This window comes from Piliocolobus tephrosceles, chromosome 15, assembly GCF_002776525.5.
Source record: "Piliocolobus tephrosceles isolate RC106 chromosome 15, ASM277652v3, whole genome shotgun sequence".
NCBI lineage: Eukaryota > Metazoa > Chordata > Mammalia > Primates > Cercopithecidae > Piliocolobus > Piliocolobus tephrosceles.
This window is the reverse complement of record NC_045448.1, coordinates 86,595,824-86,613,201: the sequence shown is the minus strand read 5'-3', so window position 1 is coordinate 86,613,201 and position 17,378 is coordinate 86,595,824. Positions and strand designations below refer to the sequence as shown.

The 17,378-nt window shown below is 52.5% G+C and overlaps 4 protein-coding genes across 14 annotated transcripts in view; 2 read left to right on the top strand and 2 right to left on the bottom strand.

The window, feature by feature from the left end:
• Positions 1 to 9,223, bottom strand: part of USP39 (ubiquitin specific peptidase 39) — a 48,574-nt gene extending 39,351 nt beyond the window's left edge. The window contains exon 1 of the mRNA XM_023224944.1: positions 8,930 to 9,223. The gene's annotated coding sequence lies outside the window, so the exon portion shown is untranslated. The remainder of the gene's footprint in view (positions 1 to 8,929) is intronic.
• Positions 611 to 7,093, top strand: C15H2orf68 (chromosome 15 C2orf68 homolog). Of its 3 annotated transcripts, none has more exons than XM_023224946.2 (4): positions 611 to 823; positions 912 to 1,030; positions 1,125 to 1,310; positions 2,787 to 2,924. In XM_023224946.2, the coding sequence occupies exons 1-3, from the start codon at positions 717 to 719 to the stop codon at positions 1,304 to 1,306; spliced, it is 408 nt and encodes a 135-aa protein (XP_023080714.1). In that variant the 5' UTR covers positions 611 to 716; the 3' UTR covers positions 1,307 to 1,310; positions 2,787 to 2,924. The 3 variants fall into 3 exon arrangements, with proteins under 3 accessions (XP_023080714.1, XP_023080715.1, XP_023080713.1); XM_023224945.2 differs by lacking the exon at positions 1,125 to 1,310 and adding an exon at positions 3,306 to 7,093 and having other exon boundaries at positions 616 to 823; positions 2,787 to 2,938; XM_023224947.2 differs by lacking the exon at positions 2,787 to 2,924 and having other exon boundaries at positions 1,125 to 1,459.
• TMEM150A (transmembrane protein 150A) lies at positions 9,090 to 13,454 on the top strand. 3 transcript variants are annotated; one of them, XM_023224949.2, is made up of 8 exons: positions 9,097 to 9,405; positions 9,936 to 10,117; positions 10,523 to 10,570; positions 10,898 to 10,984; positions 11,586 to 11,653; positions 11,966 to 12,093; positions 12,298 to 12,475; positions 12,683 to 13,454. In XM_023224949.2, exons 2-8 carry the CDS (start codon positions 10,053 to 10,055, stop codon positions 12,922 to 12,924), a joined length of 816 nt encoding a protein of 271 aa, XP_023080717.1. In that variant the 5' UTR covers positions 9,097 to 9,405; positions 9,936 to 10,052; the 3' UTR covers positions 12,925 to 13,454. The 3 variants fall into 3 exon arrangements, with proteins under 3 accessions (XP_023080718.1, XP_023080719.1, XP_023080717.1); XM_023224950.2 differs by lacking the exon at positions 10,523 to 10,570 and having other exon boundaries at positions 9,090 to 9,405; XM_023224951.2 differs by lacking the exon at positions 11,586 to 11,653 and having other exon boundaries at positions 9,090 to 9,405.
• On the bottom strand, positions 13,411 to 17,152 carry RNF181 (ring finger protein 181). 7 transcript variants are annotated; one of them, XM_023224956.2, is made up of 6 exons: positions 16,076 to 17,095; positions 15,342 to 15,484; positions 15,256 to 15,263; positions 15,059 to 15,133; positions 14,812 to 14,886; positions 13,411 to 14,543 (listed from the first exon to the last, which is right to left on the bottom strand). In XM_023224956.2, exons 1-6 carry the CDS (start codon positions 16,159 to 16,161, stop codon positions 14,484 to 14,486), a joined length of 447 nt encoding a protein of 148 aa, XP_023080724.1. In that variant the 5' UTR covers positions 16,162 to 17,095; the 3' UTR covers positions 13,411 to 14,483. The 7 variants fall into 7 exon arrangements, with proteins under 7 accessions (XP_023080724.1, XP_023080722.1, XP_023080720.1 ...); XM_023224954.1 differs by lacking the exon at positions 15,256 to 15,263 and having other exon boundaries at positions 15,059 to 15,168; positions 16,076 to 16,654; XM_023224955.1 differs by lacking the exon at positions 15,256 to 15,263 and having other exon boundaries at positions 14,401 to 14,543; positions 15,059 to 15,168; positions 15,342 to 15,472; positions 16,076 to 16,654.
• Between the last annotated feature and the right edge of the window lie 226 nt (positions 17,153 to 17,378).

The window sequence follows — 17,378 nt, the reverse complement described above, 5'->3', positions numbered from 1 at the left end:
ACTCCTTCTCAAAAAAAACAAAAAAAAAAAAAAAGGAAAACTAAGTAAACAAGAAAATAATACACCCGTAGGTCCCTCAAAAACCCTGGGTCATCCCGCGGGGACAGTTAAGCCGTCGGTGCCGAGGATACGAGGCAAGCCAGGCCAGGAGAGCCTTCGTGGAGCCTGCGGCCTGGGCGCCGCTGTGTGCCCTGCCTGAGCATTTCAAGGCCTCACAATCTATTTGCGGTAGGTGCTCTAGGTGTTTCCATTTACTAATGAGGAAACTGAGGCGTGGCAAGGTTACACGGTAAGCCAAAGTCACGCAGATGGCGATGGATTGCACAGTATCCTATTACCAGAAAGAAAGACGGGAAGGCACCGCCGTAAGCATCGAGTTGTGTTAATAGATGATTTGCATTTTGCTGAATGTTCTGGTATCAGCTGTAAGCCGAAGTCCTTGTTTCCTATTGATGTGTTACGAAAAAACAAAAACGAAGCAAAACCAAAAGCCCTCTAGAGGTTCGGGCGGTAGAACTCAAGCATACCCTACTCCACCCGACCCGACCAGACCCGAAAACTCCGCGCGCCGCATCGCTTGGCCAGGCAGGGCCTCCCAGACCGGAAGTCAGGATGCGGGGCCGGAAGCTGAGCGAGGGGCGGTGCGGACATCTGTGGGCGGGTGGCTGTTGTTGGGGCCGTCGAGGCGGCGGCGACTCTGCGCCCCCCGGCTCCGGATGGAGGCGGGGCCGCGTCCCCGGCCGGGACACTGCTGCAAGCCTGGCGGGCGGCTGGACATGAACCATGGCTTCGTGCACCATATCCGACGGAACCAGATCGCTCGGTACCGCCCCGCCCTGCGCTGTCGCCGCCACTCCTGGCTTGTCCTGGCCTGGCCCGACAGTCCCTGACTCCCGCTCGGCTCCCCGCAGGGACGACTATGACAAGAAGGTGAAGCAGGCGGCCAAGGAGAAGGTGAGGAGGCGGCACACGCCCGCGCCGACGCGGCCCCGCAAGCCAGACCTGCAGGTGTACCTGCCGCGACACCGAGGTGAGGCCGCCCGCCCCGCCTGTCTCCAGCCCGCGCGCTCTTCCTGCAACGCACTCCCCTTCTCTGTAGGGAAAAACCGCTTCTTACTCCTAAGGTTCAGCTCACCTCGTCTCTTCCCGGAACCTCCACCTCAACGCTCCCAAATCTCCGCTGAATGATTCTCCCCAAAAACTGGGACGACTCACAAGCCCCCAGTTAAGCATCGCTGTCGCAGAGAGTATCCGGGAGCCAGCAAGACGTTTATCTGCCGGTTTGCCCCACCGTGCTGTATTTTAGTAAGGTGCTTCGCTATCTAGCAAAGAAAAAGTCTGGCACAGCGATGAGCGACCAGCACATAATTGTGGAATGAACCCAGTAAATGGCCTTTCCCCAGCTTTCCTGCTACCTAGAGATCACACTGGTTAACATATGACACTCAATTTTTATTAAGCGTTATTACTTCTTTTTTTAAGTTTTTATTTTATTTTTGAGACTAGGTCTCTGTCGCCCAGGCTGGAGTGCAATGGTGCGATCTCACTGCAGCCTTAGCCTCCCAAGTACCTGGGACCCCAGGCGTGTGCCACCACACCCAGTTAATTTTGGTATTTTTTGTAGAGGAGGGGTTTCCACCACGTTGCCCAGGCTGATCTCGAACTCCTGAGCTCAGATGACCTGCCTGCATCGGCCTCCCAAAGTGGTGGGATTATAGGTGTGTGCCACCACACCCTACCTTTGTTAAGCATTACTTAAAGTGCTTTTAGATCTTACGTATATTAATTCATTGAGTCTTTATACAACCTCATAAAAACGCTTATATCTGTTTCACAGTCAGGAAACAGGCACAGAGAGGTTAAACAACTTGCCCAAGATCTGAGCTAGTAAATGGCAAAGCCTAGATTTGAACCCAGGCAGAGCTCTATCCACCCTTCTGCTTTCCAGTACTTTTTGCTAGACAAATGTGCATCGTGTACCTACTGTGTGACAGGACTGTGCTGGCCTCAGGGCAGGGATGCAAAGGTAAATAAGTTCTTGACTGGCAGCACACCAAACACTTACACTGGGCCGGGCAAGGTGGTTCATGCCTGTAATCCTAGCAGTTTGGGAGGCCCAGGTGGGCGGATCCCTTAAGGCCAGGAGTTTGAAATTAGCCTGGACAACATGGTGAAACCCCATCTCTACTAAAAATACAAAAATTGGCCAGGCATGGTGGCAGGCGGCTGTAATCCCAGCTACTCGGGAGGCTGAGGAAGGAGAATCGCTTGAACCTGGGAGGCGGAGGTTGCAGTGAGCCGAGATTTAGCCACTGTACTCCAGCCTGGGCGACAGGGCAAGACTCATCTCAAAAAATAAACCCACTTACACTAGACCCATAAGAAGATTGGGGCAGCTGGGCGCAGTGGCGCACGCCTGTAATCTCAGCACTTTGGGAGACCAAGGTGGGCTGATCACTTGAGGTCAGGAGTTCGAGACCAGCCTGGCCAACATGGTGAAACCCCATCTCTGCTAAAAATACAAAAATTAGCTGGACGTGGTGGCACTTGCCTGTAACCCTAGCCACTCGGGAGGCTGAGTCAAGAGAAGCGCTTGAACCCCAGAGCAGAGATTGCAGTGGACCGAGATCGTACCACTGCACTCTAGTCTGGGTGACAGAGTGAGACTTCATCTCAAAAAAAGAAGACTGGGGCTTTCTTAACCGTATATTTTCCTGCAGCATCTCTATGGGCAGGGCCTTCAGCGGCATCCCCCTCTTCTTTCTTACTGTGGTTCATCCTTCCAGATATCTCTGCCCACCCACGCAACCCAGACTATGAGGAGTCCGGTGAAAGCAGCAGTAGTGGAGGCTCTGAGCTGGAGCCTTCTGGCCATCAGCTCTTCCGCTTAGAATACGAGGCAGACAGTGGAGAGGTCACATCAGTTATCGTGTATCAGGTACGCCTGGTGGAAACAGCTGCAGCCTGAAGGTCCTGGGCTATGGTAGTAATCACTGTCAGACCCTGAGCGCTGTTTTCCTCAGGACCCCCAGTGGGAAGTGTCTGCTCCATATGTGAACCTAGGCCTGGCGGGCAGTGCTTTTGAGCACAACTCACTCCCATCTCACAGTGATTCTCAGTAGGGGAACACGGAGGGCTCTTGGCCCCCAGTGGAGAATCACTATTACAGGGGACACCTGGGAAATGACAGGTGCTGGCAAAAAGCCTTGAGCTAAACGGAGTTCTGTGAGAGTGTTTAGGGACAGGGCAGGTCACCTTTCTGGAAGAAGCCAGGCCCTGAGCCTCCTGACTCTTCCTCCATGTAGGGTGATGACCCAGGAAAGGTGAGTGAGGAGGTGTCGGCACACACGCCTCTGGATCCACCCATGCGAGAAGCCCTGAAGTTGCGTATCCAGGAGGAGATTGCAAAGCGCCAGAGCCGACACTGACCATGTTGAAGGCGTTCTCTCCAGGCTGGATTCACTGCACTCGGAAGAATTCTGCCCAGGAAATTTAGTGTGGGGGTACCAGGACCAGTTTGTCTGATCTTGAGACCCCCAGAGCTGTTGCATCCATAGGGTGTTGCAGGACTACACCTGGCCTGCCTTGCAGTCATTCTTTCTTATATGTTGACCCATTTACCCAGCCTGATATTCTGGAATTTTTTTTTTTTTTTTTTGAGAATTTTGTCTGGCTAATGTGGTGTTCTAGAAGCAGAGACTCCAGGGAGAACCAGAATTTATGAAGCCTTGTGCTAACATGGTGCTTTCTCACCGAGGTCATATGCCTGTCTGCTGCTATTCCACTCAGCTCCATGAACCATGTTTGTTATTTTATGGTTCTTCTGTGCTTTTGCTCATTTCCACCCATGTATTCATAGACCTTTTTCCAGCCCTTTTTCTTTGTTCCTTCCCCTCATCTTTTTGCCTCAGGTAGAATCCATCAGTTCTCCTCCCCCTCCAACATGACTGTGTACCTCCAGCTGCTCAGGACTTTGGAGGTGGGGAGGTCTAGGGATCTATCCTTCTAAAAAACTCTGCAAGTAATTCTGATACCAATAAAGTGGGAGACCTCCATTTTTGAGGCCTATTTGCAAGCATGTCTCCCTCCCTTTCCATGGCTTTTTCGTTTCTCGCATGTTCCACTGCTTTGCACTGTCTAGATAGCAAACCCAGGAAGATGTTGGTGCTAAACTGCAAAGATTTCTTACAGCAAAACCTGCCTTGGCCAGGGCTACAGAATTCCAACTTTCAGCTTCATTCCTAGCTGTGAACAGACTGTCCTCTGCTCAGACTAAAAGGGAATTATCAAAACAAGTGGGAACTCACTCTCAAGTTGTGACTTAACAGTTCTGAACATACCTACAAAGGGAAAGGCAATATTAGCAATAATTGCCTGATTGACAACACGCCAGAGAGAATGAAATGAGACCTTCTTTCCTACCTCCCAGGAGTATATAACTCAGATCCTTACCATAAAGATCCCCAGGAATACCACTGCTCTCACCCAGTGAACATTTTTTCTAATGCAGGGTTAGGCTTATGTCTGAATTCCACAAGACATCCTCCCTCTCCAATACGGAAGTTCCAAGGCACTTGTTTTCCAGCATATCAGCCTAACCTCAGTGCCTTGAAATGTGGCTTTAAGCCTTTGAGAACTGAGATTTCCTGAAACCACAGCCCCTTGCCCCAGGGGTTTCTCCACATCCGGGTGTCAAGACACCTGATGGCACTGTTGGTTTGTTCCCTATACCCCAGAAAATCTATCCTGCAAGGTAGCTACTTCAATCATGTTATTAAAATGTGGCAAGTCACAGCTCGCAATGCCAAAGGAATGCTGGGGCAGTAAGTCAGGTGGATAAGTGAGAAGGGCCTGGTAGTGAAAGCAGCCAGGGACCAGAATGCTCCAGACCTACAGAACTGGTCAAGGTCAAGTGCCTTAAACTTGCCAATCCTGGGCTCAGTTCTCCTTTTAAAGGAGAAAGGCTTTTTCCTCTACTTAGGCAACTGGGCTAGAAGTGCCTTTTGACTTCTAATGTTAACTACCCTCCAAAGCCTCCTGGGTCAAGGAAGCTCTCCCAAACTCCACCCTGTTCTTCCTGGTCAGAGAACCAGTCATTCATTCTAGTCTTCCAGTCCTTAAACTGATCTGATGACTTGGAACATAGGATTTCACTAGAAGTCTTTGGCTTTTTAGTCTGGAAATACTTTTGAGGTCTGTCTTCTCAGCTGGATCACCTGTTTCCTGGTTTTATTGCACAATTCAGAAGGCTAGAAGAGGAGTTTGGGGACTTGGCACCTGAAAATTTAGACCCCATTCTTGTTAAGTAAAGGAAGAGGTAGGGAGGCCGAGGTGGGCGGTTGATGAAATCAGGAGATCCAGACCATCCTGGCTAACACAGAGAAACCCCGTCTCTACTAAAAATACAAAAAATTAGCAGGCATGGTGACATGTGCCTATAGTCCATCCCAGCTACTCGGGAGGCTGAGGCAAGAGAATTGCCTGAACCCAGAAGGCGGAGGTTGCAGTGAGCCGACATCACACCACTGCACTTCAACCTGGGCAGCAAAGTGAGACTCCGTCTCAAAAAAAAAAAAAAAAAAAAAAGGAAGAGGTAAAAGGCAAGGCAGCATTTAATAAATACCTATTGTATCCTTTTAAGTGTTTGTTGTGGTAATCCTCACAAAGACCCCTCTCAGGTAGGGGACTGATGGAAATTCCTTGCTATTAAACTTTTTTTCTTGAGGAATTTTGCTTATCAAGTGCATATACACTATTAATATTTTCCACCCGAGAGAGCACCGTAAGCTAATTTATGCAGTGTGACTGTATTAAGCACTAAGCTTCCTTCAGAGCTGGCCTATCGGAGATGCTACTGTCCTTTCTCCAGGTGTGTCTGAAATGCCTGCCCAAGGATGGCCCTTAGCCAGTTAACAGCCTTATAGCCCATCCTCAGTGCTTACTGCCACCCCTCAGCTGGAGTCCCAGGCAGTGCTATCCAGCTTATTCACCAGACCTGCCTCCAGACATCTACTTCTTTCAAAAATTAGTGTTTCCCATGAAGGAACAAGTTCCAGAACATTTCCCACAGATGTCCCAAAGAACAGTGTCCGATGAGACTAAGTGGAACTTCCCAGCAGGCTGCTTTAGAATCTGCTCATTTGACTAGATACGATGTAATTGGCTGTCTTTAAAAAAAAAAAAAAATACACAATCTGATAGGCATATCTCACGCCCATTCAATATGGAATGTTCTTCACTCACTGAATTTAAGCCTGTATTTTAGGTTTTGTGGTTCCTGGGCCACAATGGGTGATGTCACAGATAGAAGGAAGCTGGGTTTGCAAGGGTTTTGGGCTGTGCAAGAGTAAACACTAGAGCTTGAGTTGTATCCAGCTGGCAAGCACGGAAGTCTTTGAAGAATGTAATGTAAGACGGGAAAAGAATGTAAAGCTTTTTGTACCAAATGAGAGTTGGAGCCCAGCCAACAAATGCTTTTCTCTGTGTAAAAGTCTCTCTAGAAGGGACAGTCCATCTCCATGATGTACTCTGAGGGACACTGTCAACTAGAGATTGGCCCCATCCAGGTGGGAGGAACCCCTTTGGGATGGGGAGTATCCAATCTGCTGTGCATTTGACAGGATCTCTGAATGGCTAGGTAATGGATCCCCAGCAGGCTCACAAATTTAAATGAAGCCTTTGTGTGCACAAAGAGGAATAAGTACAGATTACTTTCCTACCACTAGATTTTTGGGGAGAGTCACCATGGAATGTTGACAACTAAAATATTTTAAGCTCCCTTGCTGAATTCCTGTCCTGTCCATGAGGAATCAGATGGTCATACAGCCATAGGCATCCACCCGAAATTTCCCTAGGAGTTGGAGTAATGCTAGAATTGAAGACCTCCTGAGTAAAGGGCTTCTCTGGCTTCTCAGAGCCAGGAGAATTTGCACTGGTTGTGTTAAATGTATAAAAAGCTATATGTTCACCAGTTTACTCATTTCCAATGTGTAGATGAATAAAATGTAGTGCAAATTATTTGAAAATCCCAGAAGGAAGGTACTTTTCAAATGCAGTTTTTTTTTTAACAAATAAACTTACTATTTTTACAGCACTGTTTTTGCCAAGAGTTGTGAAATCACTTGTGTACACGGGGAAGTGGAGGTTAAATACCTGCCCTAAAGTCATTCCACCACCGAGTCAGCACTGGAAATCTCATCTCTTGCTTTGCCACACTATTTTAAGAGCTGTCCCTGTTGGAACATAACAACTAGACAGATTCATGTAGCATTAGAGTTGGAAGGCCTTTTTAAAGACATCTGGTCCTACTTCGTACATGATACACAATTCCCCATACCAACTACCTATGAAGAGCCCTTCTGTCATACGGAGCTCTATCCTGGGACAATTCTGTTTTAGGAACTATTAGATTGTCATATTAAGCCAAAAGCTGCCTCATGTCCCGGATCTGGAGTACTATGCCTTGCCCCCACGTCATGTTAGAACTTGAATAGTCCTCTCAGGCCTTCATCTTGAGATTGGATAGGGACTCAAACCCAGCTCAAGAAGATACAGTGTTAAGAATTGCAAAGCTTCCAATTAGGGTTCACAGCCCCATTGGGCAGATAAGGTGCCTAGTCAATGGGAATGCAGTTGGGCAGGAAGATGGTTCCTGTCAATTAGCAAGGAAGCACACCTTGGTCCTGAGGCACAAAGTATAGCCAGCGGGCAGGTGGGCTGGATTTTATCCCCCACTGGTTCATTCAGCCAAGTGTGCTTGTACAGTGATCACTACACAGCCATACTTCTTAGCCCTGTTTTAACTACTTGTCCTGATGTGATTAAGGAAAGGGCTCTCCTGCTGGGCGCAGTGGTTCACATCTGTAATCCCAGCATTTTGAGAGGCCAAGCGAGCAGATTACCTGAGGTCAGGAGTTCGAGACCAACCTGGCCAACATGGTGAAACCCCATCTCTACTAAAAATACAAAACTATTAGTCAGGCATGGTGGCAGGCACCTGTAATCCCAGCTACTCTGGAGGCTGAAGCACAGGAATCACTTGAACCCAGGAGGCAAAGGTAGCAGTGAGCCGAGATTGCGCCATTGCATTCCAGCCTGGGCAACGAGTGAAACTCCCTCTCAAAAGAAAAAGGGCTCTCCAACAGGTCTTCTGCTTCCATTTCTACTTTCCACTGGGTCCAAGAAGGTTTTTCCTTCTTCAAGTCATTGTGCGGTTTATTCTGCTCTTTCTAAAGCACAGGGTCCTGTTGTTGCACATAGCTTTTGCCTCATCAGTCTTGCCAAACTTCAGCTCCCCGCACCTGGCAGCCTGCGCCCGTGCACCATTCAGGTGATGATCTGCCCAAGTGTCATCTCACAAGGGCTCCAACAGATGCTGGGACTGCCTTCGAGACAGAATGCCAGGCACAATTCTGATATGTGAAAGTATTTCCACCCTTGCAATAATTTAAGAAACATCCAGGAATGCACTCATGGCCTCTAAGTTTTTGGTGAAGCTGGTCAGTAATTTTTCCCACACTATCCTGTTTCCTTTTCCCAGAATCCTCCGGGTCTCTCACCTTCCCCTCTTTGCTTACCAACACTGGCCATGTTAATCCTTACCTACTCTACACTGACACCTACATGTGTGGATGTCCTCTGATCTCTGCCGCCTTATTTCAAATACGTGTTGATCAGTCGGGAAACACGTCTTGGGCACTGATTTCTGGCTAGTACGCTGTGTACTTGCACGCAGGAAAGCAAAAAGTATCTAATGAAAGCAGCCCTCCTCCGGAGTTTGCGGAGCCACAGGAACCATAAGCCAAATCCCAGGCGCTTGGATTTCTTAAGAAACAGCCAAGGCTTTGTGTCTGCTTCTCTGGACCCACCGCAGCCCTGGCCAGAGGCAGGCATGGGGCGCCGAGTTGAGAAAGCTTCCTAGAGGACTCACCGTTGGCCGGTGCAGGCTGCAAAATATGCGCAGCGGCGGAGAGACGCTCCTCCAGCCAATGTGCACGGCGACAATCCCAGGTAGAGCTGGAATGCAGGCTGCCCCGATGTTGCCAACTGCTGGCGCTTCCCCCGCAGGAACCGATTAAACCAAACCTCTAGGCATCTTGGTTTTAGAGCGGTCTTAACGCCACAGCCCTCCGCGCCCAGATCCTCCGAAGTTGGGACACCGCCCACGTTTCCCCCGTGACACGGGCGCGGGGGCTCGGGAGTTGTAGTCTTGGGCAGGGCGCGGGCGCCGAGGCCGGGGCTGCGCGGACTCCACGTCCCGGCGGGCGGCGCGGCGAGGCCTGGGGCCGCCAGGGGCGGGGCCGCTCGGCCCTTTAAACCTTTCAGGGCTGCTCCGAGGGCCGCAGCTAGAGTCGGCGCCACGAGGGGGCCGAGCAGGGTGCGGTAGCGGCGGGGCGTTCCGGGGAGGTGCGTACTGGGCTCCCTGCCTTCCTCCGGGCTTCCAGGAATCACCTGGGAAGTCTCGCGTCCCGGGTCGTCGCTGGCCGCAGGCTCCGGCCCCAGATGGGGTCCCCGCGCCCAGGCGAGCGGGGGCCGGGCCGGGCTTTCCGCGTGAACCTGCCCCTCGCCCAGGGCGCCGATGGTCAGGTGGTTGTCTTCGCGCCGCTGACTCGCCACCGCTCCACTGGGCCAGCACCCAGCCTCTCCTTGGCGTGGCCTCTTCGGTTGTCCAGCCCGTCTCCCAGCCCTGGTCCCTCAGAAGGAGGGTAACTCCCTTCCAGATGTTAAGGTCCGCCTGCGTCTCTGAGCACGCCGGTGGCATTTGGGTTGACCGCGGAGGCCCCCAATGCCAGAGGGTGTCCACGTTCTGCCTTGGGCTCAGCCCAAACTTTGGACGCTCAGAGACCCAACGGGAGCCCTGGACAAGGTGTTGACCCCCTTCCCCTCCCCCTTCCCGGCCAGTTACCCACTCCTGGACTTTGCTCTCTCTCTACCAGGCCAGGGCCGCTGATGGTTGTGGCAGAAACATCTCAAGGTAGCTGGTCCGCCCCCACTTCCCCATCTACCTCTTGTCCTCCCCCCCCACACCACCACCACCCTGGCTCCCCTCCCTCATGACCGCCTGGATCCTCCTGCCTGTCAGCCTGTCAGCGTTCTCCATCACTGGCATATGGACTGTGTGAGTAAAGAGGGGTGCGGGGGGCAACAGGAGCTTGATGACGCACACAAAGTCCCTTGTCCTGTTGTAGGCTCCAGGGTGGTACCTAGGGTCACTCTGGCTGTCTCAAAAGCCTGGCCTGGTGCCTGGGCACACAGCCCCTTGGGACAAGCTGGCAAAACTGCTGTCCAGCAGGGTGGCCCTGACAAATATACTTCTAGCCAGGGCAATTTCCAGGGGGCCTCTAACTGGGGGACATGCTGCAGGTGCTGGTATGGCATCAAGCCTCAGGGACCCCAACTTGAGTCCCCAGGAACAATAATGAGGCCGAATGAGGCCAGAAATCAAGGTTGAAGAGAAGGGTCGTGGGGTGGGTTGATGGGGAGCTCAGGAAGGCTGGCCAGGGTGACAGTTCTGTTCCCACAGGTATGCCATGGCTGTGATGAACCACCATGTATGTCCCGTGGAGAACTGGTATGAAGGACTCTGCAGACAGCCTCGCTCTAAAGTTTCCTTCATCTCTGTCCCCTCTTGGGCCCAAGGGTGCCACGAGCCAGACTGCAACCCTGAGCCTCACTGCTCTTCTCTGAAATTGGTCCCCAGGCATGGCTTCATGCCACCTACGCACTTCCCACCATCCCTTTGCCCCTCTGGTTACTGCTTCAGGCCAGCACTGGGGAGTGTGATCTTCTGTCCCTGTAGGGGAGGTCTGGGAGAGAGTCCTCTTTGAGGCCTGAGGCTATAGGCCAAGGGACTGGGGGCAGTCCCTTCCCCCAGTCTACTCCCTGTCCTGCCTGCCAGGTCCTACAACGAGTCCTGCCCTCCTGACCCTGCTGAGCAAGGGGGCCCCAAGACCTGCTGCACCCTGGACAATGTCCCCCTCATCAGGTAAGGCCTAGATGTTGGGCAGGGGGAGATCCGAGGTCCTCCCAGACAGACTCTCAAGCAAAGAGCTGTCCTTGGGTCTCAGGAATAATAAGTATCCTAAGGGCTACTTCATAACAACACTACTTGCCAGTTACTATAGGGCAGGCACTCTGCTGAGAGCTTTATATGCATTGTCTCTTTTATCGTCCCGGGAGTGAGGCAGCTATTGTTTTCACCATTTTATAGGTGAGAAAACAGGCTCAGTCTTACTTATCCAGGTTACGCAGCTAATAAGTGGAGGCACCTGGATTTAAGCTCGAGCCCTCAGATTGCCCAGCCCGTGTTCTGGCTCAAGGATAGCCAAACCAGCTGCAGGGCTCAGCAAAGAGTGTCAGGGTTGCCTGAACACTCCCGGGCACTTCCTTCTGTCTCACACACGAGCTCTGCTTTGGGGGCCCAGCCTGGAACCAGTTTTCATGAGGGACCCTGACTTTTCACATGAATCAATGGCCTGCCTGCTAAGGAGCAGGTGCAGGTAAACCAGGGGAGAGCCAGTGAGCCAGAATGGGGGCCCCCTGGGCCTCCTGCCGCCCTCTTACTCTGTCCTTCCCCCTCCTCGCAGCAAGTGCGGCTCCTATCCCCCAGAAAGCTGCCTCTTCAGCCTCATTGGCAACATGGGTGCTTTCATGGGTGAGTTGTACCCTTCGCCCTGACCCTGCCTGCCCAGCGCCCCCAAAACAGAAAGGCCCAGGAAGCCCTTCCTCTGTGCAGCCCTCCCCACCAAAGGCTGAGGCAGTAGAAGCAACGTCTCTCCCCTTCCTTAAAGGCCAAAAGCTGACTCCCACACAGCCACCCTGCTGGCTGGAGCCTGAGGAAACCTAGTTCACCACCCACCTGTCCATTCTGAGGGGCAGGAGCACCACAGCGTCTGGGGGAAGCTGACAGGCTCACTGGGCAGGGCCAAGGCTGGAGGAAGGCCTCAGCTGTGCTCTCCTCCCCCAGTGGCCCTGATCTGCCTCCTGCGCTACGGGCAGCTCCTGGAGCAGAGTCGGCACTCTTGGGTTAACACCACAGCGCTCATCTCGGGCTGCACCAACGCCGCGGGCCTCTTGGTGGTTGGCAACTTTCAGGTGCTTCCCCTTCTCCCCCGCAAACCTTGAACTTGACCTAACAAGACCTGGCTGCCTGTAGGATGGCACCTCAAGGTTGGGGCTGGAACGAGGGAATGAGAAAGGAGGGAGAGGAAGGAAGAGGGAGAGAGGAAATTCACTGAAGGAGGGGTGGAGGGGTGGGGCCAATGGCCACATCACCAACTGGCCCTTCTCTGGGCCCAGGTGGATCATGCCAGGTCTCTGCACTACGTTGGAGCTGGTGTGGCCTTCCCTGCGGGGCTGCTCTTTGTCTGCCTGCACTGTGCTCTCTCCTACCAAGGGGCCACCGCCCCACTGGACCTGGCTGTGGCCTATCTGCGAAGTGTGCTGGCTGTCATCGCCTTTATCACCCTGGTCCTCAGTATCCTTTCAGGACGGGGCAGCCGGGAACTCATCCTCTAGCTCAACCTTTCTCCCTCCCAAGAGGATGGGGGATGGCAGCCTAACACTGCCATGTGGGGGAGAGGCCTAACACCTCTCCCTTTGGAGAGGTGAGGCCTGAGACTGCAGAAGGGGTGTTGCCAGGTTTCCATATGTCCTACTGAACATTTCCTTAGCCCCATTTCAGGTGGAGTCTTCTTTGTCCATGAGAGTTCTCAGCTGCAACATGGGGCAGCCCTGTGTGAGTGGGTGTGTGTCATCGATATCCTCATTTTCTATGGCACCTTCAGCTATGAGTTTGGGGCAGTCTCCTCAGACACACTGGTGGCTGCATTGCAGCCTACCCCGGGCCGGGCCTGCAAGTCCTCCGGGAGCAGCAGCACCTCCACCCACCTCAACTGTGCCCCCGAGAACATCGCTATGATCTAAGGTCTGGGGAGGGTGGCTGGCCCGGCCTCTGCAGCACCCCACCCCATATCTTCTTTGCATTTATTTTGTACCAAAAACAATTTTGAGAAAGTATTCTGTTGGGATCTGGGCTTCCTCACTTCTGGAGAAGTGGCCATCCCATGTCCACCTGTGCCATAGAGGAGTGGGCCCTGCCAGCTGCCATAGCTGCATGACCTGCTTCCCCACCCCACGGTGTTGTTTTGTTTTTAAAGGTCACCTGTCCTCACTCACCCAGCCAGCCCTTCAGGTGCCTTCTACTCCCAGTGCCAAAGCCAGACCACTGGGGTTTCCTGCTGCAGGAATTGGGGGCTGGGAACAGCAGAGGGGATAGAAGTCTGGTGGAGGTGGAGTGGGCACGCCTTAGCCTACAGAAAGGCCCATTTCTGGGCCCACTGAGCTGCACTGGGATTCTTCACTCTGCCCCTCACTTCCTTTAGGGCAAATAACACAGCAGAACCACGTGGGTATTTTAGTACTTTTTTTTTATATTAAAAGGATTCTAATTTGCATGTTTGTGGTCTGTTCTGGAGAGTGGGGGGCCTGATCCGGGACGGCTTTCCATAAGCCAAGGATGGCAAGCCCTTGCCCCCCAGGAGAGTGCTGAGTGCACTCTGTTGCCAGAAACAAAGGATGCCAGGTGCCATCCAAATACCCCTTCAAAGCGCTTGAAACCCTTCTGGGCCTCTAAGCAATCTAAAGAACCGCCTTGGTCTGATAATCTCACCCATCCCCCACTCAGAATCTGCTTTGAACTTTGATTCCTTAGGAGGCATGGGGGGAAGGTGGGGGTGGTACAGAGAGCAACTTTAAAATATTAAACGTGGCTTTCTCAATGGAGAGAAAGAAAACCTCTGGAATTACAAAGTTAACTAGACATTGCAGTGGGAGGAGGGTGCAGGCTAGTTTATCAGCTTTTTTTTTGAGACAGAGTTTTGCTCTTATTGCTCAGGCTGAAGTGCAATGGCATGATCTCAGCTCACTGCAACCTCTGCCTCCCAGGTTCAAGCAATTATCCTGCCTCAGCCTCCCAGGTAGCTGGGATTATAGGTGTGTGCCACCACGCCCAGCTAATTTTTGTATTTTTAGTAGAAACAGGGTTTCACCATGTTAGCCAGGATGGTCTCGAACTCCTGACCTTGTCATCCACCTGCCTTGGCCTCCCAAACTGCTGAGATTATATGCGTGAGCCACTGCACCGGGCCTACTTTATCAGCTTTAAGTAATTAACTGGGTACCAGACCCTGACACATTTTGCCGTCCAACCATGAACACATAGGCCCAAGCCCTGGCCGATGCAGTAATCCAGTTCTTTACCACTGCCATGAGTCCAGATGGGCCAGCAGGGAGGAAAACCGCAGCCTGGTGCTTTCTGTGGTTTAGGATCACCTTCCCCAACAGGAGTAGAGACCTGATGGAGGATGCAGAGCCCCTGGCCAGGTCTGTGATCAATACAGCCTCGGGGTGGGTAAAGAAACCTTTAATGAGGATTCAAGGTTAGTAAGGAAGACGCAGAGGGCCACCACTCAGCCCCAGCCTCCTCACGTGTACATGGCTCCATGGAGGTTCTCCAGTCGGTGTTGCTGCTGCTGTTTTCGAGCCTAAAGGAAAGAAGGCACTCTGGGCAGGGGCCCAAACTGAAGGCCTATGGGTGAGGGGATAGGAAGCTATCATGGGGCTGGCTCTGTTTTCAGGCCTCTGGCATCTGCATTGCTGAGGCTCTTACCACAAATCAAAGTCACTAACAAGGCAGCCAGAGCCAGGGATTCTGAGGCCTACCCAGTCCTGCTGAGGTGGGAAGTGATGGCAGCGGGGACAGGACTGAGGGGGAGTCCATTACGACCCCTCCACTTAACCACCAGCCCCTACCTTATCTCGTCTGTGCTCCTCATAAGTGTCGTCATCAGTGGGCAGCTCATGGCGGCACAAGGGACAGGAATTTGTCTGAGAAAAGTAGAGTAGTGTCCTAGCCTTGGTCTGATCTTCATAAGCTGATAACCACCCTCCCCTACTCCCAACTGCCACTCTTCTTCGATCCCCCAGCAGTCCATGAACAGAAAGAAGCTTGAGTACTGGGCCCAGGGCAGGGTGAAAGCTGGAAGAAGAGAAGCAGTACCTTGTTTAGCCAGGGCAGAATGCAGCTGGAATGGAAAAGGTGATGGCAAGGCATCTCAATGGCAGTCTCCTCCTCCTCAAATTCCAAAAGACACACGGGGCACTTGAGCTCTTTAGGAAGGAGCGCTGGTCAGGAGAGCTGCTACAGGCTGTGCCTCCCAAGCTCCCACTCCTGAAGGACACTTGCCCCCACCTGACCTGGAAAACTGAAGGACCCAGACCACAGTCTGGCTTGGGGAAGGGATGGGTCTGGCCCAAATAGCAGAAAGAATTAGTGTCCTTACCAGCCTGAGAGCCTCTGATGACTGTCCTGGGGAGGTTCTCAACCACATTCTTGGCAGCTGGTGGAGGCAGGTGGTGGTCCCAATCTACTACCAACCCCAAGTCTTCAAAGTCCATCCTATTGAAAAGTGACCTGGGGAAGAGGCTGTAAAGTCAGAACAAAGGAAAACTATGCTTTTTCTTTGACCCCCATAATCCATTGGACATTCATAAACACCCTGCCCAGCTAGTAGGAATAATAGCTACCCTTAGTAGTTAGTAGATGCTCACTAGATAAAAAGCACGATGGGAAAGTTTACAGCTGCTATCAGACCGTTCCAGCACGTAAAGTGTTTATTCCCATTTTACAAATGAGGCAACAGGCTCAGAGAAGTTACTCAGGCCACGCTAAATAACCTGGTAGAGCCAGATTCCAAGTCAGCAGTACCTACTATTCCTGATGAATATACCCACTCACAGCACACGGCCCCAACCCCGCCCCCAAGCCTCAACTTCCGCCCCCACGCCCACCACTCTCCAGCTCCAATCTTTCCCGCAATCCCCTTGCCCAGGCTAGCCCAACGGACGGCCCAAATTATCGAGATGCTCATCCCCACACCCCTCAGTCTCGCCGCCCGGACTAACTCCAGATTACTCATCTGTCCTCCCCAGAATCTGCTGCCCCTGGTAATCCGTCTTCTCCAGCCAGCCCAGAAACCTGCGGGCTGGACCCCATCCCCAAGCCCCGCGCACCCACCTTGCGAGCTCCAGCAGCATGTTGGTTCGCGTCTCCTGCTCGGGGTCAGACGGCTCGCAGTCGTGTTCATCGAAATAGGACGCCATGGCTGCCCAGCCTCCTGACACAGCCCTCGGACCCGGCTCGATAGTGGCCTAGCGGCGCTGCCCAATAAACTGACGAGCTGAGAGAGGCTGGCCAATCAGAGTATCCGAGGGACAGGCATAGTGGCTCGTTAAACCTCACGGAAAGCGGAAGTACTAATTCGGCCCCCTCTCACTGGCTTGAATAAGTCAGGTGACCAGAGACCAACGCCAATGACGGAGATCCGGCTGGTGAGGAAACATTTGTTTTGGAATTGGAGCCAAGACTGAATTCCCTGGAATTTCTGGCGCGGTCGCGTCCAAATGTCTGGTCTGTTAGGGTCCTCAATCTGCCCTGAGGCTCAGAGGGCTTCGACTGTGCGGATGCTAGAGGCCTCTGCGAGAAAAGGCGGCGCTGGCCCAGGAGTTCAGGTTCCTGCGAGCGTTGGGCCACGGCGCTTCCCGATGCGCTGTCCAGATCCCCGCCGGACACTTCTGCCCCGCGGCGCTCTAGTTGGTTCAAAAGTTTGCGTTTGATTCCTCCCCAACCCCCGAAAAAAAAATTCCTGCACATTTCTTATGTGTTAGGCATAATAATAAAGGGTGGGGCAAGCCTCCCCAACCGAGAGAGAGAGCTCTCTCTGCCAGAGAACCTGGGGCCTCAACCAGCTCATGGGACTGTTGCCTTCAGCCCATTGCTCTCCCTAGCTTCTGTAAAACTAGCGGCTTGTACTAAGACCTTTTCATTCCTGGCTACACATGAATTCCCAGAGGAGAGAATGGGCGCGGAGGAGCTTTAGAAACACCCGTGTATGATACCTTCCAAAAATCTGATTTAACTGATCTGTGGTGGGGCCTGGGCAATGGCACTTGTATAAATTCTGCAGGTGAAGCAGGTTTAAGAACCACTGCACTCTTGGCCGGGCTTGGTGGCTCAAGCCTGTAATCCCAGCACTTTGGGAAGCCAAGATGGGCGGATCACGAGGTCAGGAGATCGAGACCATTCTGGCTAACATGGTCAAACCCCGTCTCTATTAAAAATACAAAAAGAATAAAAAATTAGCCGGGCGTGGTGACGGGCGCCTGTAATCCCAGCTACTTAGGAGGCTGAGGCAGGAGAATCGCTTGAACCCAGGAGGTGGAGGTTGCAGTGAGTTGAGATCGTGCCATTGCACTCCAGCCTGGGCAACAGAGCAAAAATTCCATCTCAAAAAAAAAAAATTTTGGCCGGGCGCGGTGGC